At 49.7% G+C, this 27808-nt stretch overlaps 1 protein-coding gene across 1 annotated transcript; it reads right to left on the bottom strand.

Moving 5' to 3' along the window:
- Positions 1–386: 386 nt before the first annotated feature.
- Positions 387–27808, bottom strand: LOC131265377 (uncharacterized). Its single transcript, XM_058267636.1, has 20 exons — positions 27521–27808; positions 26449–27460; positions 24295–26289; positions 23043–23678; positions 16033–16506; positions 15523–15681; positions 15321–15442; positions 15171–15243; positions 14996–15031; positions 14433–14562; positions 14209–14359; positions 13797–13829; positions 13156–13214; positions 12910–13085; positions 7521–12206; positions 2739–3081; positions 2541–2655; positions 2250–2465; positions 1957–2177; positions 387–1885 (listed from the first exon to the last, which is right to left on the bottom strand). The coding sequence occupies exons 1-20, from the start codon at positions 27806–27808 to the stop codon at positions 1717–1719; spliced, it is 11094 nt and encodes a 3697-aa protein (XP_058123619.1). The 3' UTR covers positions 387–1716.

The following is a 27808-nucleotide window of genomic DNA, read 5'->3' as shown; positions in this document are numbered from 1 at the left end:
AATTTAACAAAATACCGCACAAATTGAAGGCAAGAAAATGGGTACGACAAAGATTCTTCCATAGTTCTTAGTTTATAAAATAAATATTTGAATGACCCGCAAAATGAAACCCAAAAAGCCCATGTTGTGCTATAAAGTCGATGAAACATATCGAAAGGTATGTTTATTGGCTAAAAAGATCGGCCAGGCAGGGGTCGCCAAGCTTTTTCTGCAAACAACATATGTTTAATCATGGAAATTTTTGTAACATTCTTGTTACTCTACATTCTACAACGTAATGCTGTTTAGCTGAAATTAAATCAAGACATGAAATCATAAAAATCGTTTCCTTGCAATGGATTTGTTATGGTATTGATTAAGAAAACAGATTTGCTTCGTTTGTTGTTTTATTTTATTATTGATCCATTCATCGGAATTGAAATTCACGTGTCAGTAAAACGTTCTGCAGTTGTTGCTCTATGAGTATATATGTATGTAATGTTAAGTGTCGTATTGAATTTAGTATTGGGTTGTAGGTCCTTTCACAAGTTATCGATAATATTACTTCGTTCAGTTTCCATCTCCACGTTTGTGGCAAACGAACAGAGATGAAGGTTAAAATATGCATTTCAAACTACTCCATAGGTTAGATGTTATTGATTCAACTGTGTGTAATGGAGCTATAAAGAGAGTGAGTACTGAAATAAACACTGTTTTTATCAGATCTTCCGCCCCCACATTGTAACAAGAATAAGAACAAAGGTGTTCGTAAGGATGGCCTGAATTTAACCTGTTTTAACGAACGGTAACTTTCAGATTTGCCACATGTTGGTTTCAATTGATGGAAACATAAATCGGAGGAGGATCGACTGATCTTTCTGAGTGATCGTCCGGGATGAGATTTGTATGCTCGAGCTTCGCATCAATGTATGTTGCTGCAGCATAACCATGTGTTTTTGTAGGTGTAAATGTTAGTGTCAGTGTTCACACAAAACAAAAATTCCACTTTGTGCATATTACCGGGGATGAAATAGGAAATACGATTCGAACGACCTACGAATTTTTTAAAACTCCTCCCACCTACCATAATGCTGCTATCCAACTGACTGTGTTTTCTGTGAGGCAAGCGTGTTCCTTGTACTTTCTTGTTTGAGAAATCTTTTCAAGAAAAAAAACCCTTTTCCCTTTCATCGTTTCCTCGAAAATAGATTCGTATTTGCTTGCAATGAAGGCACATCTGTTCTACTAAAAGATTGTGATTACGTAATCTCTACCGGCCCGGGAGGTACCTACTAGTTGCATCTTAGGTAAGCTTGGCTACGCGCGGGGAACATACAGGGTTAGCCAGCCTGTTGTACGTTCCGGCGTTTAAGGGTCTTCGTACGCGCATTCGCGATACACTTGCTGTATCGTTCACGGTTGTCGGGTTTGCAATACGACCGGCAGATACCACTATGACTAGCACAAGAACTACTTTGATTAGGTTAATTTCTCTTTTTTGGTATTACTCTTTGCTGCTGCACAAATATCTACTGTTACTGTTGGCAAGGTGCGCTGCTGCCTTCCGTCGGTCAAAACGGTGTACCTATAGTCGCCAAAACCAAACTTTTCTGTGCCTGTTGACCTTTTGCAGTCTGATTGTTTTCGAAACGGCGACGCGACGCAGGTTCGGCGCTCTTTCTAGTGGGCCTTGTATGGGTTGGTAGTAGTTCCGTTTTGGTCCGCGTGGCTGGGCTCCTACATTTTGCTCACGTAGTTTCCGGGGAACGTTCCGAAGCAGCCGGTGCGAGCCGAGGTGCCGACGTACCAGCCATCGTCGCACTTTTCCAGCACATACACGACGTCCCCTTCGAGCAGCTCCAGCTCGTCGGAATTTTGTGGCTTGTAGTTGTATAGCGCTCGGTAGCTGCGAGAAAAAAAAGAGGTGAAGAGTGAGAAAAATCCGTGCACCGAATGGGAGCCCATGGAAGGACCTACGAGATCGGCTCATTGGAGGTATCGACGTGCAGGACTTCCGTTTTCTGCACCGTTTTCGTTTCCCGCAGGATGCCCGGCGAAACGCGTCCATTGGTGTGCGACGCACCGTAATGCGTGGTGAGTGTGTGCGTAGGTTGGCTGGTGACGCCGTGCGCGGATTGTGGTCTGTGAACGATGGGCTCAATGTCGTAGCTCTCTTCGCCATTTATATCGGTCAGTATCTGAATGCAAAGGAAAAATAAAATTTTAATATTTCAGGGTTCCCCAAATTGGCCCGCGTGCTACCAACTCACCTCTACATACGATACCGGAAAGATGCCCTTCTTGCTGCCGATCTTACCCTCGAACCAGTTGTCGTCCACCCGTCTCGTGAGGGTGACCAGCTCGCCCTTCAACAGCGACAGCTCGACACCCGTTTGTGCGGTAAAGTTAAACTTCGCCCGGGCCTTTCCCTCGCGAACCGGCTTCTTGGGCAGTGGTTTGACGTTGACGTTGTCTCGGTTGAGAATCTGCAGGAAGCAAATGATGGGGAGGATAAGGAGGATAAGGAACCCTTTACACGTTCGACCCACTAACTCTCTCACCTCGATGTAGTTTGCTGGAAGCAGGCCAACGTTTGCATTATGTTCGCCTTCGTACCAATTCTTGTCGATCTGACGTCGGAGGTGGATTATGTCGCCCTTCCGGAAAGAAAGTTCCCTACGGAGCAAAAAAAACTCAGTGCTGGTTAGTTGTGCAAGCCTTTTTGGGGAAAAAAGGGTTAACCAAACACAGACACACACCTGATGCTCTGCCCCTGGAAGTTGTACAGTGCCCGTGCGATCGTCTTCGGTTGCTTGAGGACGTGCTGCGGTTTGGGCGACAGGTCGGCCGCAAAGTCATCGTAGCGATTCAGCGGGATCGGTGACTTCTGCGATGGCGGTATGTTGTCCGTGTGGCGCCGCGAGTGCATGTCCTCGAGCTCGTTGATGTACTTCCGGCGCCGCTCCTCCTGGTACACGCGGCGCATATGCTCCGCCTGCCGGTAGGCGAGTTCATCGTCCGGTATGGGCTCTTTGTACTCGAACCGAATCGGCGTCTTGTAGTGGATGTTGACATCGCTTTCGATGTACCGTCTCGGAGACTCTGTACTTGGAAAAACGGGATCGACGCGTAAGTCGAACGTGTTTAACAGCAACCGGTTGATGGGAGTGCAAGGAAGGTAAGGTGCGAGCGGGCCGATGACACACGCACGCCCTTCCAAACATGCGCAGAATAAAGCACCGTAACTATTTTCCTTTCTCCCTTCTTTCGAGCAAAGTTTTCACATGCCAAAAACAACCGGGCAAAATATTCCTCAAGAAAAACATGCTGGATGAGCCGTCGATTGGATTGCACCGTAAATAACTTGCCACTGGTGTATGATCACTTGTGTGGACCCTCGGTTATGGCATCTCTCCCTGGCATTGCAGGGAGGAAGGAAACAGGAACCAAGCTTACACCCGGCGTGTTCGACGAGTTTTGATTTCCAACACTTTCACTCGCCGGTTCCCCACTTACGCGTGGAAGAAATTAATGCTGATTAATACCCCCTGCCTTGCGGTTTGTGATCGAAGACCGGGGAATGGCTTGCAAGTTGTTGCAACATATCATTCCCCACATGAGGTGGCGAAGCGATTGGAGCCCATTGGGGTGTTTGGCGAGATGTATCCGTTGTTTCCCTCCCCTATTTGATTTTCTTTTGTACCTTGATGACCATTATCCGTTGTCGATGTCCAGCCCTTGTTTATCAACTTTCCTTCCCGCAAACGCCGTGCCCTCGAGCGTCTGCACCGGGAATGGGACGGGAGAAGTTAAACGTGCGACGTGATCGCAACGATCGCGTTTGCTGTGAGAAAATGACCACACGCGAACCGGAGCGGACCCGGAGTGAAGAGTGTAATGTAATTAACCTCCACTAAAGTCATTGTTTCACCCAACGGGGAGGCAAATCTCTTCCGTCCGGATATGCAAACAGGGCTGGTGAAAATAAAAACCTCCCCGGGGGCCGCCCCTCCGAGGGGTTGGAGCTTTTCCAAACGTTTAGGCTCCACTGGCCACTGGCGTCCGTCGCTGGCACATGGTGGCCGGTAACGAGGGGCGCGCACAACCTGTTACCCGGTGGGAAGCGCAATCAGAAACGCAATGCTCATAACGCTATTTTATGAAAGGCATATCGTTGCCTAATGGTTTAAGTGTTGCTTTTACTCTTCCCCATTTTTGTGGCCGCCCGTGCTTCGATGCTGTTTATCTGCAGCGTGCGCGAACGGTACATATATATATATATCCATTTATATATGCTCCCCAACCTTCCAACCAACTCGCAGGCGCTTTTGGAAGCCCATTGGTGGACCTGTGGAGCTCCGTGGTACAGTTTTGGCTGGTTTTGGGCCGAGAATCGCTCACGCGGTGCAATGGTTTCTACTGTAGCGTAAAGGTGAACAATCTGTGTGTCCGTTCGTCGTCTGGCTTGGCCTTACCAGTGGACATCCTTCATGTTTGTTCTCCAACGGGCCGACCAACCATTTCGTTTCCATCACTTTCAATGTCAATCGTGTTTAAAACCGAAAATTAATTCCAAGTAAGCTGTTTCTGTGTGAAGCTTCCTTAAGCTGGATTTAAACGTTACATATTAATCTGTGCAGATCTTTGACGTCTACAGATTTCCTTTGTTCTCTCGTACCCATCGTCTGTCAAACATCCCTCGAGATATCCCGAATATTATGAAGGTAAGGCCGAGCCATAGGACAAATCAAAACAAATCCAAAAAAATACTAAGCTGACTAATTTCGATTGGCGCCATCTCGAGGTCTAAAAGGGACACTTACCCCGCCTTTCCCGACTCCGAGGTAGGGTACTTTTGATAGTAAACGTTATGCGCATCCGTGTGACCCTTTATATTCCCACGAGAGGTGTCGGTGTTGATCTATTATGAGATGAATTGATGTGCGATGGGGAAACTAATTCACTATTTCGTTTCTTTTCTCTGATTCCAGTGCTCCCTTCACACTTCAGCCACGAGTGTCTGTTCTACTGGTCGCTGTAAGTACCAGCACGTAACAATTATCCACAACACGAGATGATGATTGGTGATGGGGCAGGCAGCAATGGGGAACACTAACAGTTTCAGAACGAAGACACTTTGCTGAACCGATCAATGCACGATGAAGGATGAATAATGTGATCAAATGCCACTACGGACCGCTTGACCAGTGATCCGTCTAATTTGTGGAATCAAACTTCACACCAGCTCTCGTCAGAGCTCAATCTGGCAAAGGCGAAGACGTTCCGCTTCAGAAAGGGCACCTCGGATCGGTTCGAAATTCAGCCCATTCACGTGTGGTGGGTTGGAAAAAAAAGCTGGCGCAACTTGTTTAGTCGATGGTGGTCGCTTTACGTCACCCGGGAAACATAACACACGATGGATGGTGCGAACCATACAATATGCCGTTGGTTACGATACCGATAGTGAGAATATCTACCGAAGACGATGTTTCTCTACTACTCTACATTGTATACTCTTTTAGAGGCGTTTGCATTACCACCGGTAGTGCCGAACTGTTGCCTCAAAAGCGCACGTTTTCAAATGGAGCAAAACAAACCGGCACTTTTGCGAGTGGGATTTTGTAGAAACCACCGAACGGTTCCGATTTAAATATGCGTCAAGCTAACTATGAGATATGAAATGAAACGGTGATGCAGCAACGAACCTGTGAACATATTCGCCCAACACACACGGGATATGCCAAACAACAAAGAATCTGCCCTGAATCACACACACTCTCTTTCGAAGTGCGCCCTTAGCGCGTCTGAACGAAACTGAACGAAGTGCGAACCTCTTTCGAGTGCGCCACCTGTGTGAGAGTTGTGTTGGCGCCTCACACCGCCTCTTGGGTAAGGCCCAACTGGTGCCCCCTCTACCGCCGGTCCGGAAACCTTCCTCCCATCGCATTTGTAATTGGTCGCTCGGTGTGTGAGCATTCGGCGGGTCGTGGTGGTTTTTTACTCTTTCCCGTTGATGCCCCATGGAGCCACGATCAACCAACATGCGGTTGATGGTTATAATGCTAGGCGGTTTGCGCCTTTCTTCCATTTACCCTCAGTGTGTGTTATCTTTGCATCATTCGTTTGACACGATCGCCCTCCCGAACTTGTGCGTTTATCGTACAGGGGGTAACCTGCATCGTTATGATGAGGATGCGTTCTACATGGCAATTTTCTATTGGCAAAGGTCTGACTGCGAAGCACGTGTTTTGGCGGCCATTCTTCAACCTGCCATAAAATTGTACCAGTCTTGCTTGGGTAATCAAATCAAGTGTGCCATGATTCACAGTGACAAAAGTCGATCACACGTCACAGTTTCTTTGAGCTGCTCCTCCACGGGCACCCAGACAAAGGTGTTGCGAATCAGCTGTTGTCGTCGGTGCACAACTTTCACTGCTAGGCAGCCCTTCTAACTTTCACCAATTACTCCACCGACCACAGGAGGGTGTGAGGCGAGAGACGACTGGTGGACATCGGGAAGGAGACAAGGGCATCTATTTCGGAGCGAATCTAGAGACGGGAGGTGGGGCGAGAGGTTGCGGTGCAAGAAATGTGCATGACGGCGGGGGAAGGGTAATCGGTTCGGTTGTCAATGTCTTTTATAGCTTTTGCCCTCCGATCCGCGCTTCGTTGGAGACTTTGTTTTCGTTCACGCAGTCAACAATATGGAAACGGAAAAGTTGACGCCAAATCATTGATCGATTGAAAAGGAGGCGTCGCTGCATTGTTTTGTTTACGTTTCGCGAGGATAGATCTCAGACCACCAGTGAGGAGTTTCAGGGGGATGGAGGTTTGATGGCCTGTGCCAAAAAAAACAATGGCGGGGATGACACACGGACGGATGACTCACCTGCGCCGAACGGTGATGATGTTAGGGGTTGTGGTGGTGGTGGTGGTGTTGGTGGTGCTTGTGCTCCTTTCATGGGGGGCGATGGGAACTGGATGTGCGGTTCTAGATTGGGGATGCGAGATACCAGACGAGAGCCAGAGATTGAGATACAGTCGTCGCAAGGGAACACGTAAACACATAACGTTGGGTACATGTTGGTTTCGGTGTCAGTTTCGAAGGGAGAATGAAGTTTCTCCTCAAGAAGTTAAGAAGGAGTCAACCATTCCTCAGAAGAGGTGTAGGGATGCATGGCCATTTACTCTTAGCGTTAGCTATCGGATGAAGCCTGGTTAGTTCGCAAATAAGTCGCATTTGGAAGAGGATGTACAATGAGATATGAAATGAGAGAAAACTTGGTTGGTCGATGAATGATCGTGAAGCACAGGCTAGAAGGTTTGATAGAATTGAGGATAGAATCGCTTGATTTCTTTCCCTTCCCTCCCTCTCCTTACTGGTAACTAGAGTAATGCTTGTTCATTTAGAACACGTGACTCGGGTTCGATTGACTTATATGAGATACTCCAACAAACAGACTTTGTGTTCGCGTGAACAAAATCAATGTTCCGAATAATTGTGTAAGTAAAAAATGGCAGTGGGCAAATGTATGAGGAACCTTCAAATGTAACGGTCGGCTTGCCGGCGGCGGTATCTCCCAATCCGATGTCGTTGTTGGTGCTTCTGCTGCTCGTCATGAGCTGGATCTTTCGCCAGAGGGCTTCGGCTTCGAGCTGCTGGTTGGACACGAACCGTTCCCCTTTGGTGCGAGCCTGTTTCTGCTTCAGCAGCATTTCATCGTCGTCGTCGCCGTCGACGTGGCCGTTGGAATAGAACTGCCGGAGGAAGCTCGCCGTGGCATCGCTGCTACTTCGGCTGTGAGTCTTAGCGTCCCGGGGCTGACGAGGCGGTGAGGAGGAATGGGACCGAAGCGAGGGATGGTGTTGGTGGTGTTGTTGGTGGGTATGGTGCTGATTAGGACTGGCCGGACGCGATCCCTTGCGGACGATCTGCTTGCCCGGCGGGGACTGTTCGGGTGCGGTAAGCGAGCGTGCATTGTCGGTTGGTTTGGGGAACTGGTGGGCGATCCAGGAGCCGGACAGGTAGCCGGGGATGTCCTTCAGCTCGCGGACGTCCGGCACCGAGGTGTACATCTTGCCGAGCAGCGATAGGTTCGCCTCGGACCCGCCGCCACCGCCGCCACCGCCGGCAGCACCGGAACCCGTTTCAAACTTACTTTTCAGCTTCTCAAACTCCTCGCTGCCGGATGATGCGCTGCGGCGGCTCTGGTTCTTCTTCTGCCGCTCGGGTCCGACGTCCTGGAGCTGGGTCGACTGAAGGAGTACCGTCTTCGAAGCGGGCACCCTGGTCGGTTTGATTTCCTGCTTCAGAGAGGCCGTCTTGCTGATCACGTTGATGTGTGGCATGTAGCGGTCGTCTTTGCGGAAAGGATTCTTCGGGATAGGTGAGGTCACGCGGTCCTTGCGCGACTTGCGCCGACCGGCCGCTTGTACCTCGTACTTATGCGTCATGCGAGATACATCACCCGCTTCGTGACCTCGCACGATCGTACCACCGGTCGTCTTGCTTTGTTCGGATTCCCCGAACCGGTTGAGCTCCGAGTCGCTCTGATATTGACGATCGCCACCGGATGTGTTCATCGGCGTATCGTCCCGGTAGGTTCCCACTGGACGCAGCATACTTCCATCGAGGCTCTCAAACTTGTCCTTGATCTTCCGCACTTCACCCGTCTGAATACAGGTGGCATAGTCGGGCGTGGAGCTACGCGAACGAAACGTAAAGTGTTTCGGCGAGACGCTTCTTGGCGGTGGACCGGCACTGTACACCGAGCAGGACACCGACCGTTTCTCGCCGAAGAGATCCTTCAGATCGGTAAAGGACTGGGACAGCGTTACCGACGAGCCGTGCCGGGGACCCTCCTTCCTGGACTCATCCTGTTGTACCTCGTCCTCAGACGGGGAAGAATCATCCCGCGCGTGATAGATCGTTACCGTCGGCGTATCGTCGGTGGTGTGCCTTTCCTCAAAGTATTTGATCTTGCTTCGGATGTCCTCGGCCGCCACGACCGCTTCGCCCGACTGCTCCTGCAGCTGGCCGCTACGGAAGATTACCGTTTTGTTGGAAGTTTCCGACGAGATACTCTCCGTGTCGCAGTACGAATGAGGTCGCTCCTTGCGAACCTCCTTTTCGACCTTCTTCTTTTCGCTCGCTGGGGGTTCTCTCTCCAGCTTCTTCATGCCGCTCTCGAGGGAAAGAAAACGACGATCTTCGACCGCGCTTGTCGCTGCCGGAAGGATCGATGGTCGGGCGTCCCGCTTCTTCTTCCCAACCGAGGGCAGAGTGTGATGCTTCTCCAGTATCTTATCCTTCAGTTCCTGGCAAAGTGTGCGCGAAAGAGTGGCGCGATCCAGTTCCTTCCCTTGGACCACCGACGATCGTTCTTCGAAGGTTTTCTGTAGGCTTGCCACTACCGTCGCCTTCTTACCGCCATCAGCATTGAGGTCCGGTTTCTTCATCTGACACCGGAGCTGAGCCGGGTTAACTTGATCCGATGTAAGCACCGAGTTGCTGCGAACCTTCAGCAACGACTCAAGCCGGCTGACCCGCTCCGGAACGTTGATGATGTACTCCTCCTCGTGCGCCACAACCCGCTGCTGGGTCACCGCTGGCTGCTTCTTCTGCCCGGTGCTGCTTCCGCTGTAAATTTCACTCAGCTGACTTTTCAGCTTGCGCATCTGCTCCGAGGACAGCGTGCTGAGCAAGTTGCTGCTGATGATGTCCAGCGATTGCGGCTCGTTGGTGCGTTTTTCGCTCGCCGATTCGCTCGAGTACTTCTCCTCCAGCTGCGAGGCAACGTCGATCACGGAGGAACCGCGCCAGAGCGGTTTGTAGTGGTCCTTGCGAACCTCGAGCTCGCGCAGCTTCACATCCTCGAAGTGGAGCGTCTGCTGGCTCAGCAGGCATTTCAGATCGTCGACCGACTTTTCGCGGTTCCTCAGGCCCGTGTCCAGGTCGCTCCGCCAGCGCACCTCGTCTGGATCGCGGGGCAAGAAAAACAGGTCCTTTTCACGCTGATCCAGCTTCAGCCGGTGCTTCAGCTGATTGAGCTCCCGTTCGGCCTTCTCGTGATCCCGCACACGCTTCCAGAGATCGAAGTCGATGATCTCCTCGTCGCGCGTTCGTCTCACCGGGCGTAAATCACCAGCAGAAGAGGATGAAGTTACCCGCTCAAGCTGCCCGAGCCTCTCGAGACTGTTGTAGAAGGTGTTTAGATCGCGAAAGCGATTGCGCGACACGACCGGCTCGTGGTTGAGGTTCAGCGAGTGACTTCGGACGAGGGCATCCCTCGGTGGACGTTGGTCCGCCTTGTGGCTGCTGAGACTGCGAGCGCGTATGATCCGCTTCACCTGTCCCTCCTTTCCCTTGAGATATTGGATGCGCCGGCAGGAGGGTGAGCGTGAGGTGCGCTGTTGTGTCACCTCGCATCGCCGTCCGACGATTGTGCGCGGGGAGTTGGTGCTGATCAGCTCCTCCTGGATGACGGTGCTCTTGGTCGTCATCGTGGTGGTCGTCGTCGGTTCGCTGCGGCTACGCTCGTGAAAGCTGTAGTCGATCTTCATACGTCTTCCACGTACATAACCAAACTGCTGATGGCCCTCGTCATCGTATTCATCCTCGTCGGTCAGTTTTACCAGCGACTCGAAACGGTTCACCTGTTCGACCACCTCCCCACCGGGTCGACATTCGAACGAACGGACCATCGGGGTGTGCTGATGAGAACCTTCCCGTCGGTCCAAACTTTTAAACTTTGATGACGTGACGGGCCGTGCCTGGGAAAGATAGTAGTTCGGCTGCTTCAGCGTTGGCTCGGAGCGACACGAAAGGCTGTTCCATTGGCGTGCCTTCTGAAGCACACTTCCTTGGTCCGATGTCTCCGCAGGTCCGGGCGCAGATGAACCTTTGAGGAACAGGTTCTGGAAAAACGTATCGGTGCGTACGTTGCCTGTACCCGCCGCCTGCTGTCGAACGATACGCTCGCTGTAACATTCCTCCTGAACCGTCGCCGGTGACCCGGAGATACGCCGTAGGGACTTCAGGCCTCGGTCGAGACTTCCCGCAAACATTCGCTGACGTGGTGGAGCTCTGTTAGCGACGTTCTTCTCGGTGGTGATCGGAATGTAACAGATACGCGACTTGCGCTTGTTCGAGTTGGTCGAATCGATCGAATATGTCGAGCTGGTGCGTGCGAGACTTTGCGTTGAGGGCGTTTTCGTTTTAAGACCGAACGCCTTGGAGGCCTTCTGGAAGCTGGACTTGATGGTGACAGTCGGTCGGCGATCCGCGTGGCTTGGTTTCCTTGTGTGCGACTTTTTCATCAGTCCCTGATGATCCTTGGGCGACACTGATGATCCTTTAGATGACGCTATGGTCACCTTGTAAGGTTTCTCCTCCTTCCTGTGGCCACCCGGTGTCGCTGGGGACATGACGCGACTGTTGAGACTCTTGCTCGACGAGTACACGCTCGATGCGCTGCGAAACGTTGCGTTCGAGGGGAATCGCCTCAGCGTCGATCTTTCCATCGTTGTCCCTGGACTACCGACGATCGGTAGGTAGGAGCTACGCAACGCTTTCTTCACCTCATTCGGTGACTTGAGCTCCGGGTTGCGCAGGATGCTCGTCGACACGGACACCACCTTGGGCAGCTTCTCCTCGATGCGCTTCTTCTCTTCGGCAAACGTGCGCTCCTTCGAGATGCCACGACCAAACGCCACCGGGCTCGGGCTGGCCTTCCGCTGGTGACCCTGCGACCCTCCTCCACCTCCTCCTCCTCCCGTGGGACTGGTCGAGCTCACCCGGTACGAAGCAAACCGCTTCGACGCCATTCGCGTGCTGTTCTCCTGGTTTTTCTCCTCCTTCATCATCGAGGTGCTGGTGACAAAGAACGGCGTAGGTCCAGCAGACTTCGAGCGAAACTTGGGACTCTGCCCGTGGCTTGTCGTCCGCTCGAGGACGGTGCGCCGATCGTACGTGTTCGTTTTCACCTGCGACATGATCTTGAGCGTCGAATTGCTGCGCGAAGACTTGCGACTCGGCGGAACCGGCGGCACGAAGGTTCGCGTTTCCTTCGGGAACGGTCCGAACATATCCAGCGGACGGCTGATGCTGGTGATCGGATAGCACGTGATTCCCTCCCCACCTCCTCCACCTCCTCTTGGCAGGAACGGATTCGTGCTGGACTCTTCGCTAATTTCCACCTTCACGTCGAACGATTCCTCGGCGCGATCTGCTTGGAAAATGGGTGGAAAAAGGGATGTGCCCGTCCAGGGCAAAGGCAACGCCCCAATGGATGAAACGCGTGAAACAGGATTCTTCTCGGATGGGTTGTGGTGCAATTTTCACTCACACACGCGATGCTTGCTAGGGCGCACACACATTGCTGAACACTGCAGATCAAGGTGATCGAGGGTTTGTCAGGGTGGAGTTGGAGAACAGTTCGTGCCTAAAACACACACGCCGTCTTGTGAAGTTTTCACTCGTGAGATATTTGTTTCCGTTCCGCAAAAACAAGGCTAATAGTAATACTTTGCGTTGAAGAGAGGCTGCTAGTAAGAAAGTGCGTCCATTATTAAGAACCTTCACCAAAATACCTGTGATACCTCGCTGCTATTCACCATTATGCTTGGTTAATTCCATATTTCTGAGAAGTGCATAGTTTTTCTGTACAGCAAACGGCCGTTAACCGTCGAGATGTCCCAACTGTCCCATCCTTTACCAGTATTTACCCAAAAAGGATACGAAAGAGCCTTGAAGAATTTCCCAAGTAAGTAGATCGATGGATTAGTTCGTGAAAAGAAGAGATTCCCAAAGAAAAGGAGCATAGTTTGCTTTCACCGTTATTTGCACGCGAGAAGTGATGGATTGAATGAATCGGAAAGGCGAAGAAAGTGTTAGGGGTCTGGGTTAGATGCGAACTGTTGGCTACCTACCTTTCGGTTTTTCCGGGGCCGGCTTGCGGAAACCCTGGAGCGGAATTTCGCCACCGGCCTGCATCGTTTTGTAGTACTGCTTCTGCTCCACCGGACTTAAGGCGGCACTGGCTGGCGGTTCCCGCTTGCGAAACACTAGCGTCGAGTCACTCTCGTACCCTTGTTCCTTGAGTGCCCTGGAATATGCACCAAGAATCGGGAGGTTATTTTATGAATGGGTTGGAAACACTTTTCCCAACCACTTACCTGGATAGATTTCCTTCGGTGTACGTTTTGCTAGTGGTTAATTTTTGATGTTCGAGTTGCTGTGAAAAGATTCCCAAGAGCATTTCATTAGATTTTCTACATCTTAGCCGATCTTCACAGTATCTAGAAAAACAATAAAGCTCTAGTTGTTATGTTCTACATTCGCCAATAATGGTTTAGCAATTCCTCCTACAGATACCATTGCCAACAGTCGAAATGTTTGGCCGATTGCTACACCTGAGCTGGAGGTTTGGTTTTAAGGTTAAAAATGTGATTGTTAACGATACAGCACAAACTGTGTAAATCGAACGATTTGCAGTGTTAAACATATTTACATCTTCTGTATAGCACGTTTTGGGTGAAAAGCGTAAAGTTTACTCACACATACCACACATTAAACGAAAAGACTAGCCACATTGGTTTCTTACAATTTTAGTTGAAGTATTATTTGTATATAGTTAGTGATTTCAGAAGCAAGTGCATGTCTAGCATTTATTGATCTGATCAGGTTAGTTAAACACACTCTCCCGTTTTGTGGTGCACTTCAACATTAACCCAATCGGTCTACTAGAAGCCGGTGAGTGTGTGACAACAAAAACGTAGTAATTAAAACAAGTACGTGAAAATGGAACGGTCCGTACCCCGTTGAAAATATCCATTACTTCATCCCACCACTAAGTGTGTGTTTATAGTTGTTGTTTGGTTTTTCGTGTTTCGGGATTGCATTTTGCCAAAGTGGTCACACACAGAGACACATAGGGTGGGTAACGTGGGAAAGGGTGTCGATCGTGAAATGAAAAGAGCAGATTAGAAGAAAGATGCACATTGGAAATAGGGTTTTTGGTGTTGTTCTCAGTCAATATTTCTCTGATCCTTCTGGGGGCGGTTCGGTTAAAACCGTCGATCGTTTGGAAAAAAGTATCGAATGTGAATATCAGGAATGAAGATCGCCGCTTTGTACAGAAGCTCGTAAGATCGCGCGGTCTGAGAAACTGTCGAGTTATGGCGATAGCGAGCGAGCGAATCCTTCCTTTCGCAAGGACTTTTCGTTACCTCCTTTGACTCCTTGTCCGAAATCGACGACCGTCCTGGGGTGTAGTTCTCTATCCTTCCCGGCTGGTTCCGGTACGACGTAAGCCCGGACTTGGCCGTCGGCTGATGGAAGTGTTGTGGTGGGCTCGGATTGGACTGCAAAGTGTTGAACCTGCATACCATTGGTGAAGCTCGCGGTTATTCGACTAGTTACAAACTTGCAGATCTTATACTCGCTTACTCACTTGCTGTAACTTGCGGGACTCAAGTCCAGTGGAGTCCTCCTGCGATCGAGCGTGCTGTACTTGATCGTGTAGTCGGAGTCGTAGTTCGGTTCCGGTTCCGATTGGTATCCACTCGATTTGTAAGGGTATCCTGCGAACATAATCGATACGCAAAGTGAGTGAAATGAGACGTGGACTTTCTTGAGCGCACTGCAAAAGCGAACTGCCACACGTGCAACCAGAAAGACAATCTTGCATCGAAAAAGTGTGTGTGTTCGGTGTTGGTTTGTGTGGTGCTGCTAAGAAGTCTAAGAGCGCCCTTTCTCGTAGTGTCATCGGCTCTACTGATACGATATCAGAACGGTTGAAGTTGAACGATAAGTGAGACGCGTCTGCCTATCAGCAGATAGAACAAAACGGAAGCCTTCAAAGCCTAATGATTGTGCTAGTGAGGTTTTTGATTTCGAAACGGAGCGCGGCTTAGCCTTGATCGGGTTAGGTTATCATAACAAGTGGACTTGATGGAGGAGAAAAATAGAAGCGCAGGGCAGCAGAAGCAGCTAGGTATATGAAATTATTATCACCTCTACGCGTTTTGTATCGAACGGTAACATAATCGTCTGAAATGGAAAGAAGGAGAAAACAGAAAACAGGGTTTGAGGGATCATAATATTTTGGGGAACAGAGAGCTGGCGATAGTTTGTACTGTGTGTATTCGTTTTGGGGAAGAGTTTTTATGTATGGAAAAGCGGAATTTACCATCATCATGTGCTTTGTGTAGCGTATGGTACATTTGCTTGTACCATTTGTCCCGGTTCCCTTCATCGACTTCCTGTAGAAGAGATATGGTGATCGCAAGTTAGTAAACATTATCCACTGTATTAGTACGCTAGACCTGACACTACTTACAGATCGTAACGTTAGCGGCATTCCCTCCCTCGTGATCGGCCCGATTCCGTCAACTTTTTGATGCGCCATTTGCTGCATTTTGTGTTGGTGTTGTGTCGCCTCCAAACCCGAGTCTGGTTGATCTGTTGAGAGGGTTCCAAGAGATTGTGGATGTCTTCAATTCTCCCATCTTTAGGATACTCTATGTGATATTCCGACCTACCAATGGAGTTGCCTTGCTGTTGATAGGTCGTGGTCGTCGTCGACGTCGTTGTTGTCGAAGAGGAGGCCGATCTGTTGGCACTGGTGGACAAAGTGGTGGAGGCGCCTTTCTGTAGGCGCTCGCCAGACTCGGCCACTCCTACCGACGCCGTTTTACCATCTATGTTGGGAATGTTTGTGGTTAATGTGGGTTAGTGTGATCGTTCCGCAATTCTATCTGAGTGTGTACTATGTATTTTTAATCTTTTGATATCTGGTTTTTGGAAAATCAAATGATAAACTCATCTATCTTTTCCGCGTTCCGAAATCTTGTATTTGTTGACATAACGGAGTGAGAAAACTTTTGGTGGCCAAGTGACATAAGAACATTCGTGGAACAGTGAATTAAATCTGGTGCTTGGTGGGAAGAATGAACGTGATATTGCACACCGTTTGCTGATTTGAGGCTGGTGAGTTTCGAGTGTATCCCAGTTCCCCCCGATACCATTGCCTACCCCTCCCAAGTACCTACCTTTCGACTTGAGTAGAGAGTTGATCGTCGGTTCCTGTGAGTTGGATCTTGGCTGCGGCGCAAACCGGACTTGATACTGTTGGCCAACCGGTGGAGGAGGGGTGGGAGCTGTCGTTGTAGTCGAACGATGTGGTGTCCCTCCTCCGATCGTCGGATTCGAGGCGGACGTCTGGAGTGGAGCAGCCTTCGGAACGGTGAGCGGCGGATTGTAACCGGGTTGCGTCCAGGGTGCGGCTACCGTAGCGGAAGTCGTCGCCGGCGACGGGGTCGTCACTCGTCGGGTCGGGGTGGGAGATTCGAAGCCGATCGGGCGGAACTCGCGACGCTCGGACGCTGGCGATGGCGGGGCGCTACGGGGTGTCCAGACGGGTTGCTGTATTTCGGTCGATCTGCCCTTCGCGGACGCCGTGGACCGCTCGGCGAGTTCTTCCTTCGTGAGAATCTCGGTGGAACGGTTGAAGGGTGACCAAACGCCTGTGGGGGGTGGGAGGAAAGCAAATGCCGGCATCGGACGGTTAGTGTGTTTTGTTTGGCTATAAATAATTCCATCTACTGAGAAAACATAATCCAAGGACAACAAGGAACAAGGAGAAAAGGAAAAAAAGGCACGCACACATTCAACGGTACAGTAATGGTATTGTCGGTAAGTTAAAATTCAGGGTCTGCAAAAAAAAAATGCATGATTTAGTACAACATGTGGTCGCGGTGGTTTAAGCGATAATCGAATATTGTTTTCCCGAGCCAACAAGCCGCTGGGAAACAGTTTGATGTGGTTTTTCTCGTGTCTCGTCGCCAAAAGAAAAACCTTTGCGCACAACCGTGCGTTTGTGCCGTGTGTGTAATGTTGGGTTTTGTGGAAAAAAACGGGAAATTCCACACTCGAGCGAGCGCACTGGAGCGAGCTGTTTAATAACAAGATAAAATATGATAGCAGCTTTTTTCTGCCCGCTGGTGCTTATTACTGTGGCCTCTACTGGTTGTTCAGTGAAATTGCGTGATCTTGGCGTAATGGCCTAAAAATAGATTCACCATAATCGCGGCAAGCAGAAGCAACCAGCAGCTAACGGATCAACTAGCATTAAAACGATTAAAAGTTGATTGTGGTTTTAAATTGTGTAATGTGTGCAGTTTAATATGATGTAAGAGTAATTTCCAAAACACACATTTTGGTACATTGCACGGATACACGTGGAAAGTGCGGATGGGAAAGGACAATAATTGGGACATGCGTTTGCTTATAGTTTGTTTTTTCTAATTATCAAATCGTTTCACAACATAAATGCGATATTTTCTTCTTTTTTTTTTAAATCATATTACAGTTTTTGATTCGTTTATACTGTTCGTAAATCTATTTCCATTTCAGGAAAATGCGATATAATTGCCAATTGTATCTTAAAGTTTTAATTACTTCGAAATTTTATATTCCTTCACTCTGTTCGTTTAAACCGTTGTGTAGATCCTTTTATATGGAGCCCTTCAACTATTATGTCATTTCAATCGAAATCAATCAGGAAGGATACATTTTTCACAAACGCCGACAGTCAGACGGACTGATTGGTCGTCGGTCGTTTTGGCCCACTGCCATTCAAATGTCTCCGCATCCTCCCACGTTCGGTGGATCGGGGTTTCAAGCAAAACCACAAAACATGGCGATAGTTGACTTACTCCCGTGTGAATGCGGTAGGGCGGGGGAGGGGATATGAGGGTGTGGATGTGGGTTTACGTTTTCCTTCCGCGCCTTCTGTTCTCCTAGCCTCTGTGTGGACATTACAAAATTAGAGCCGTACAGTTAGAGCATCGCATTTATTTATAAACTCGTCATCTTTCGCTCTCTCAACCACGTGCTCCCACGACTTCCGAAGATGTCGTGCCTCACGTCGTGCTGACGCTTTCGACTTGAGCAAAAGGAGTAGCAGGAAAGAGAGAAAGTAAAGGCTTCCAACCTAGAAGTTTGGCTTTGCTTTGCTTTGCAATTTACTAGATGTGACGTATTTTTAGAAAATTATGTTTCATTATGTGTGATGACGGGTCGGGTATTGATGTTTTCATTGTTACACATCTTCGAGACATCTTAAGAGGATCATCTTCCGTTTTCTTTTGAAGATGCCATGCATCTCGTTGGTACTCGGTTCGAGGGTTTCGATTTTCATGAATGAACTCGAGTAGTAGGATCACCACTTGTTCTGGTCTTCGTGGTCGTAAAATGGATACTACTGGTTCTTACACCCCTTCTGCCGGGGCCGTGTTTTCTTTCGGGATTTCGGGTAACGGAACGAAAATAAATCATAAAAATGATGTGTTCGGTTCGCACGATGAACGGGGGAAAAACGGGAGGCAGTTTTTTTTCGAAATGGAAGACAAATAGACGAAACATAGGAAGCATCAACACAGTTCGGAATGTTTCCGAGCGGATGTAAAACGAAACATTGCATTCACTTTGCATACAGTGTTTGTAGATCCTCACGGATCCAACAAAAAAAAAATCAAAGGTAAACACACCAACATCACAGTGCAACGGAAATTGGCAACAGCATCCTCGCTACACGAACCCTTTTTTGATGAACTTGATCCATTACTCATACTCCGCTACATAGAGAAAGGAAAACTAGCTTGAGGCCAAAAATTGGCCGTCCGTCAACAAACGCGGGTGACGGCAGTTGGAAACATCTGGCCTCGGTTTTCTGCCATTTGGTCGCCGCAGTTGGTGCCAGGGCAAACAGAGACGCCCCAGAGCCGGGTTTGGGTGGTTTGTTTTTCGCTTTCCATTTCCATTTGTAAACACCACCAGTGGCGGTCGGAATTCGAGCGATCGAGACTGTAAATTACATCATTAGGCACGAGAAAAGCGCGATGAACTAATCATCTCCGAAACGTCACCCAGTAGATTACGATCGGTTCCGTTTGCGGAGTGATTGATCGATGATCTGCTGCTCGCAGGAAAATGTGCTTCCGATGAACGTTTCTAATGGGATGCGTTGTATACCTTTCACTGATGGACTGATAAAGATAGTTTTTGTCCGTGGGCGATAATGTTACATCGTGGATTGAGTAAAACATTTATTCTTCGTTACACTTTCATATGAATGAAGACTGATTATTTTTTCAGGAAGAGTTTGAGTTGAAGTTTTTAAGTATATCAAATAAGGCTTAAAATAAACGAAATACGTTCGGCATTCATTAGTGAGATTGCGAACGGACAGTTTGTGTTCCGAACGGAACGGCAGGTTTGAATAGTGTAACGAGTAGATTCGAGTAGGCCTTTCTTGACTGCGTTTCAAGAGTGCAATTTTTTACCAACACAGCAGGCTAGGTTAAGTTTCTCCGGTATCCTAGCACTCTCTTGCGTTTTGGATAGTGTCACGAGAAGCACGTGTTAACCATTTTTGAAATAAAAATACAACTTAGGAAACTAGTAGCGATAGTTTCGATGCCGTTGAACAAAACAGTTTATTTTTGAACGTAACTATTTCAAAAGAACTGCAGTAAATGAATTGTATTACAAACAAAGAAATTGTGTACAAGTATAAACCATTCAAAATAGAATTTTTGACCATGAGCTGCTCAAAAACTATGTCAAGAACAGTTCCTTTACGTTCTTTTTTACATAAATCAGTAGAGATTTAAGCCTATGATCTCACGAGAATCTACTGTTGACTCAAGGAACTTCAAAGTCTGATTCTTTATTTTACATTTAAATGATTAGAAAAACAGAAACGATAATGCAAAAGAAAAAAATCTGTTTGGGAAGGGAGGTGAAACTTACCGGGGCCGGAGGATTTGGCCTTATATTTCGGCCCAAGTTTCAACGTAGTACCAGTATCTGGAAGCATATCCATAATCACAACTAACCGATTACTAATTGTCTCGACACACGAATACACGATCACACAACATGCACGGTAAATGTATAGCAATGTCAAGGAATTTTCTTGAGTGTTTTGCAAATGAAGTTGAGGTTCGCTATGCTTATACAGAGAAGAAAGTCACACATCAGACTTCTAATATCTGCCCAATGGACGGCTATTTGTGCGCTTAGCGAACCAAAGCTGAGGGCTTACAACTCATGTAAGGTTTATGTGTCTCATTTTCCCGCCACCATGACCAAATTCACCAAAAGCAAGGAATATGCCCGGCACGATCTTGTTGTTGTGAGGGCAGTTCGCTCGAGTTGATCGTCTCGAATCAGCGAACCGGGCTAGAATTAGAAGAATCTTATGGTTGGATGAAGGGAAATGAGAGCGAACTAGGGCGAGCGAGTAAGGTAGAGCGGCGCAACTCGAAAACTCGACTACTAACCCTGACCCATATTCTTCCGACGTGTGGCTGCGTTCGTTTTTGGGGGCGTAAGCGGTACTCCTCGCCACTCGGTTTGTGTCCGCGCGGGAATTCTAATTCGCTTCGGATGTTTTGAACCCTAGACCCCACTGCCGTCTCCCCTTCCGAAAGACTTATGCAGGGGATAGATTACATTCAGTGCACCAGCAAACGCAACGCCCGTTACGCGTCAATTCTCAGAACGGGCGTCTCTTAGTCGTAGTGTCCGTTTTCGAACACTTGGTAATACTCCTGTGCAATATTTTGGCTAAGCCAAAGCGAACTCTCAGCGTCGTCGAAATCTGTCACGCCTCCGACACGGCTCGACTGCGTTACGGCTTTCGCGAAACCGTGACAATTTTCCGCACCATAACCACACAGCGCACCGTAGCGATCCGATCCGGCCGGGACTTTGACGCACGAGTCGCACGGCAGCAACCACGCACGGGTTTTTACTCGAGGATCCAGGAGCCAGCGGACCAAACGGAAAAGTCGGTTCTCCCACGCAAACTGACCCCGCCGAATTTTGCCCCGCTTGGGAAAACTAGAGAAACCCCCGCAAGTTGGACAACACAAAATCCGCGCGCACACTCGACGACGACGACTCTGTTTGTTTGCCACCGCGCGAAGAACTGACGGCGTGCTCGATCGGTCGGGCGCATTTTTCTCTCGATTTGAGATACATTTTTCCGCGAGTTATCCCCGCGTGTGTGTGTGTGCTGATGTCTGCCTTGGTGAGCATCAACCATGCGCACTAGTGACCACTGATGATGATGGACCACACCGATCTTTTTTCCACCCCGTGGGTTGTTTGTCTTTTGGGACGCAAGCCAAGAAGCAGACCAAGAACCAAGGGAGGAAATTTGTGGGTGCGGAAAAACTACCTTTTGATCGGGCAAAAGAAGGCTGGATCGATGCGTGTGTGGCGTAGGACTTGTTTACCGTTTACCGCACGGCGCGCTTCGGCATCGGGGGTGGTGTGTATATTTGGCGATCAAGGGCTAAAAATAATGGCCGGTTTTCCGACCACGAATGTCCACGCGAGCGGATGTCCCCCAGCGGTTCGTGGGCATGTGTAGGTGTGCCGATATTCACCGTTCGATCGCGCGTCGATGACGATGATGACGATCATGATTCAAGTTCTCTTTTTCTCGCGCTCTCGCTGGGAAACTCCTTCCACCGGGGTGCGGTGGAAAATCGATGCAAATTTAAGTAAACATCCCTCATCCATCACGCGCCACACGCACACAAGTGTGGGGGAAGTTCAAAAATGGTCACAATGACGGCGCGGCGATGACTGTGTTGCGGACGGCGTGCAGGAAAAACGAATAACAAGTGTCTGATTCGTACGCTCAGCACCGAATTTACCCTTTTTCCTTTTTGCCCTCCCCAGAAGAAAACCCACATCCGATCGTTGAAACATGGCCTCTCCCAACCCCCCGCTTTTTGGCAGGTTGGAGGGTTGGACTTTGGCTTCGGTTCCTTCTAGACGTTCTGCGCCTCCGCCGCGCTCTGCTCATTTTCATTTTCCCTGCTGTGACGCTTTCACGTCACTTTTCATCTCTAATGATGATTCACGGTGGTGGATTTTCGCAATCCATCGACCCTGCGCCCATCGGGTTGGGGTGGGGGGGAGGAGAATGGGGAGAGGAATGGTGTTGTGAATTGGATCAAGCGGATCGATATATAAATATAAACGGAACCGCAAAGGTGCAGTGTTAGTTAGCAAAATAAGCGGATTGTAATTGCATTTGGTTGGTTTATTAAGTGATACACTAAATGCATCTTAGATGAGCTACATTTGCGAATGGAAAAGAATTCTGAAATGTTTACTTCAAACGCTACTGGAGCTTCTTGATGTTAGATATTATTAAATTTAAAGAATTTTCGAAAGTAATGCACTATCGGCTTGACAAAGTAACTGAAATTTCAAAAACATAACTACTCAGTTTTTTATATCCTTAGTAAACGAGGATTTTATCTGCCATCTTTGCCTAGACTTTTACTATCAAAGTAGGCTTTGGCAAGGCGTTTGGCATAAAAGTGATGTCCGGTCGTGTAATAACGCAAAGTTCCACAAAATGGGAAGTTTTTCAGTTATTTGTTCATTTGCATGTTTGAATTTAGCGTAATGCTCATCCTAGAGTAACGAACAAAATCTGTTGCAAACAACAGAGAAAAAAGTAACCTTGACATACAAATTCCAGTCGAATATCGAATCGTCTAATAAGGGTATTACTGTAAACCAAAGAACCGATAAAATAACTATCAACTGTTTGGAACTTTTGGCTATTTTGTCAAACGGGTAATTGTTAAACATTTACATTGACGAGATTTTTAAGTTAAATTGTTACATCAAGTATAATATGTGCACACCGCTGTTGTGAAGAACATTTGGGATACGGGAAAAGGGTTTCGATAAGATGAATCAAGTTCTCCAGCTTTGGAGGGAAAGCGTTATGTTCATGTTAGAAGGAAGGTTTTCTTTCTCAAACTTCTTTCAAAATCGTCGGTTATATGGAACGGTCACGCAAAAAAGGGTCGGATGCAGGCAAACGGACACAGTAAAGCGTTGTTATAAGTTGACGAGAAGCGAAAAACATATACACACAAAAGGCACGCTGGAACAGTGGGGCGCAGGCAGCGATGTCAAAGGGGCGGGGGGGCGAGAATCGGAGACAGCACATGGAACATACCGCGTGAAAAGAGGAAGTCTTTAGCAAGCACTAGTGCGTGATCGATTTCATGCAGCAGATCAGCCTCGGAGCAGAAGCCTCTCCGCTTGGTATCACAACACTCCACTGAGTCTCCATAGCTACCAATGGTCGTACCGGCACGTCCTTGCGGTTGTTGATGGCCCGAGGCACTGGTGGTCGGCTTCCGGCTGACGGTGGGCGCGATGCTGCTGTCGATCACCTTTCCCGTTTCCGAGTTCCGACGAATACGCTGCTCGAACTGTTGACATTTGTCACTGACGCTAACGGTTGGCTCGGAAGTGCACTCATCCTGAATCGGCAGCTGTTCAGTGGGCCGGCCATCTGTATTCGATCTGCTCGGAGCAACCTTCGGCGGCTGTCCTGACGCAACCGGAACCACCTGTTGAAGCTGCTGCTTTTCCTGGTGCGTGGCGATCAGTGCCGCAACGTTTACTTTGATTTCTTCTTCGCCAGCGCTTTGGGCCTCGTTGATGCTGCTGGTTATGGTTTGATCGTTACTGTTGATGGTAACGGCGGTTCCTTTCGGTGCCGGAGCAGCAGGGGTCGGCCGTTGCAACCCGGGAACTTTCTTGTACGACGTTGCCAGAGGGATTTTCGATGGTGCATAATGGTTCACTGGCAGATCGAAGATCGTGAGATAATATAAAGCAAGATATAACTTGTAGAAGGTGAAAACGAACGAAACGACAAACACTTAAAAGGACTTTAGGGGTAAATTTTGGACACTTGGGTGTGTTTCTTAATTGGCATAAATGCGTGTTATGCTTTTGTTTTGATCTTTATTTGTTCATTTGTTCATATAATACACAGTTTTTTTTTTTAGATAAATAATCTCACTTGGGGGGAAGTACTTTTTGGTATGGTGTGAACTGTATGTTGGATAAAATAACTACTACATTTAATGCGCCCATTAACCAATGAGTAAACCTACAGTTTCAACATAAATAAATGGCCCAAGAGTAAACACATAAAAATAGTAAGGATGCGCAGGACGCCACAATGTTAGATTAACGATCGCGGGACGATTCCAGCAGATGAGTGGATGAACATGGAAATGCAAAACAATAATGGAACAATCCACACTCCACCTTCAACGATCCGCACTAGTTCCGGAAGGAGAACTTCACGAGTCGCACGGCACCCCACACAACCATCCCCACCCCCAACGTCGCCAGAAGGGACGTCCAGCCTGGCGAATGGTTAGTTCCATCAAGCGGATCTGCGGACTCACCGGCTTCGACAAGCTGCCTCGCGTTCTCTTTGGCACTTTCCGCGGCCAAGGCGGCACTCACGACGGCCGTCTCCCGTTGACGAATTTCCCTAAACTCGCGGAACTCCTCCTCGATGTGCTTCCGCCGGGCGGTCGGTGTGGAAGGTGCACTGGAAACGACCCTACCTCGCTGTCTGGCTCGCGCCTCCTCTGCCGCAGCGGCCTGCGAGGCCATCAGATCGCGGACACGATCTTTGACTTTCTTTGTGAAGATTTCCTCATCCGCATCGGTGGTGGGTGGTGGTGGTGGAGGCGGAGTAGGTCCACCAGGAGCTTGGATGGCACCGGACACAGCATCCTGTTGCTGTTGCTGTTGGGAAAACGATTGCTCCGTGGTAATAATTCGCTGCACGCGACGTTCCTCGCGTTGTTCCATTTTCTGCTGCCACTCGTTGTAGAGTTGCTCATTTTCCGCCGTACCACCTTTGGCATCTGCGACGGGCGGTGGGGCGGGAACATGCCCTCTCTGCCTACCACCACCGGTCATCCTGGATGAACCGAACGGCGCACCATTGTTGGGCGAACGTTCGACCACAAAATCCTGCTGTTTCGAAACAAAATACGTTCGATTGTCGTGCGCCGATCCGCTTCCACCTACTCCATTGGCCACCTTCGGATCTCTCTTGGGAACCGTGATTAGCTGCAACTCGCGCTCGTACTTGGCCGTCTCTAGCTCCAGCTTAAGGAACTCTTCCTGCAGTTCGGCGTCTTTGAGGCGACTGATTTCGGTGCGCAAATCGGCAACCAGGGCCGCCTTGTGCTCGGGCGATGAGCTGTCCTGGTTCCCGCCAGAGGATCCCTTCGTATTGGCCAATCGATTCGGTTCCACCGGTCCCGGTATTACGCCCATACCAGCAGTAGCAGCAACAGCAGCAGTAGTATCCGCTGGGACGGGATCGTTCGATCGAGAAACTTGCCTTGGTCGCCTTACGACAGCCGGCTCGAAACCATCGCACAAGTACTGTCCACCGCGACGACGGCTGCCACTAGACGGTTCTATTTTTGGTCCATGGCCTTCCTTGCTCTCGCCCGGATCGGAGGAGTAGCTGTCGGTTGGCTGGCCTGTTGTGCGCTGACGTTGTTTGAAATCCTCAAAAATATCACCACCGTCGGAGGACTTTATTGTTTCGCTTCGGTTCGAACTACCGGAGACACTGTCCTCTTGCATGTACTTCAACAAAACACTTTGATCATCTTTGAACTCTTCCGTGTGCACTGCTTCGGCCGTTGCGGGACTGCTCGGGTCCGCCGCTGCTACTGCATCGACACTATCTTGCGCACTATTCTGATCAGCATCTGCATGATCAGTTTGACTAGAATGATCGCCACTATGAATTTGACCATTTTGAGGCGACGACGCACCCACCGAGAGCGCTTCGACCGTTAGCGGAACGAGGTAGGCGCTCGGTAGCGGCGGTGGAGGCGGTGCTACGGAACCGACGGACTTTTCCTCCTGGTCTTTTCCTTCCCCGGCGTCACCCACTGGCGGCTGGGACCGACCCGAATGAGTCACGCTGCTGCCGCTGGTGGTGGCCTCCTCGTCTACCGATGGTGGCGGAGGCAATGGTATGGCCGCCACCCGGGGCGCTGGCACTGGTGGCAGAGGTGGAGGAGGGCGGTGCCCTTTTTTAACCACAGTTACTGCACTAACCGACTCGTCGTCGGCTTCAATGGACATGATGGTGGCTGTCCGGAGTGGAGGCAGCGGTGGTCCTTTCCCGTTCTGCACGCAATGATTCACGCGGCTTCCGACACCGATAAGCGTGGCACGATCGATCTCCGATGGAGGAGATGGGGATGGGGATGAGGATGAGGATGGATTTAGCGACGCTTTGGTTTGGACACTTTCATCGTCATCAACACCGACGACCGAAGCACGATCACGATCACGATCGACCGGCACTACTCCCGAGCTACTACTAATGTCGAGCAGCGCGTCGCCAGTAGTGTCGTCAGCTGCCGGGGTCGACGGAGATCGACCGTTCTCATTCGGTATGTTCTCATGTGTGTCACCGGTTCTCTCCGTACTTTTACGCTCTTGATGATCAGAAGCATCAGCAGCAGGATCATCACCATCATCGTCATCGTCATCGTCAGCTTTGGATATTTGGCTACTAACACTAGACGATGTGGCAGGATGCGCAGGCGCCACAAACTGTTGAATGCCATCGGAGCTGCTAGATGAACCATCGAAGCCGGCCTGAACTACTTGAAGAACAACGCTCTTTGGACCTGCGTTCTCATCATCATTTTTCTCTGTTTGATGCAGGTCGCGATCACCAGCAGGAGAACTGTTGTGGGTGTTATCCAACCGTAGGGGTGGATCGGAGGACGCAACACCTTCATAAGAAGTTGGGTGAATCTCTACGTCCTGCGAGTCCGGGATGATTTGCGTCGTAATACTCTCGCTCGGTGATTGTTTCGACGGGTGGTCGTCCAATTGCTCGTCGGCCGTCGGATCATCGGACACGCTGGGCGTTTGCTGCTCGCCCCGGTTCTCATGCACGGAAGTGGTCGTTGTGTGCTCGTCTTCCAATTCTAATTTCTCATATACCTGCTCCTCGTCCACCTGCTCCACTACTGTGTCCGCGTGCTCCACATCGCTAAGATCGTCCAGACTGCTCGAGTTGGATCCGATGTTGATAACTTCCACCTCCAACATCTCGCAGTTCACCGTTTCCGTCGTGCAAACGCTTCGGTATTCCTGCGGCGCAATGTCGGCCTCCTTCGCGCCCACCAGCACACACGTCGTCTGCTCCTGGCGCTGCTCCTGACGATGTAGGAAAGGGGCGCTCGGATGCTTTCGATTGCTGCCGCTGTGACGCCGCCGCCGGTAGCGCAGAATCTCGCGCAGTACCTTCGCTGGACTGAACTTGGCCAAACCGTGCGCAACAGCGTCACCACGGGCCGTACCTCCCCCATCCGGCATATCCGTGGGCGGTGGATCATCACGCTTCACCGTGGAATCTACGTCGGTTGTGGTGGGTGGACGGTGGGAAAATTCACTATCACTACAATCGCTCAACTCTTCCTCGCGTATAACCTCGAGAGGGGCGCGCAGGGACGGCGGTAGCAGAAGGTGGGCGTAGCCGACGGTTTGGGGATCCATCAGCACCGATTCTTCCTGCTCTTCTTTGCGCTTCATCGCCATCATCCGCTGCTGGTCTTCGCCGCAGTCCTCAAAGACGTCATCATCGAGCTCCTCTATCGTTATCGACGGTGGCCGATAGTCATCCGTATCGTGTTCCCTCAATGTGGCGCCGCTATCCTCCGGACCGTTGTTGGCCGACGGTGAGTCCACTCGGTACGACGCACCCAGAAGATCCCGTCGCTCCGAACCGCTTGCGGCCATGGTGTGTGAGGCCAGGTACTCCCGATCAGCTGTTGTCAATCCGTCGGTCACTGGTGAAGCGGATTCATGGTCGCTACTTGATAGACTGCGACGGCCGCCGCCAATACACGAACTGCACTTCAT

The sequence above is a fragment of the Anopheles coustani genome, chromosome 2 (assembly GCF_943734705.1).
Source record: "Anopheles coustani chromosome 2, idAnoCousDA_361_x.2, whole genome shotgun sequence".
In the NCBI taxonomy this organism is placed as follows: Eukaryota; Metazoa; Arthropoda; class Insecta; order Diptera; family Culicidae; genus Anopheles; species Anopheles coustani.
This window is presented reverse-complemented; position numbering and strand designations above follow the sequence as displayed.

Coding starts and splice junctions, on each gene's coding strand:
- LOC131265377 (XM_058267636.1), bottom strand. CDS start 27,808: ATGAAGTGCAGTTCGTGTATTGGCGGCGGCCGTCGCAGTCTATCAAGT. Junction 15,682..16,032: donor CTCTCTACTCAAGTCGAAAG/GTAGGTACTTGG, acceptor TTCCCAACATAG/ATGGTAAAACGGCGTCGGTA. Junction 12,207..12,909: donor GGCCCCGGAAAAACCGAAAG/GTAGGTAGCCAA, acceptor TTTTCCAAGCAG/ATCGCGCCGAGGAATCGTTC.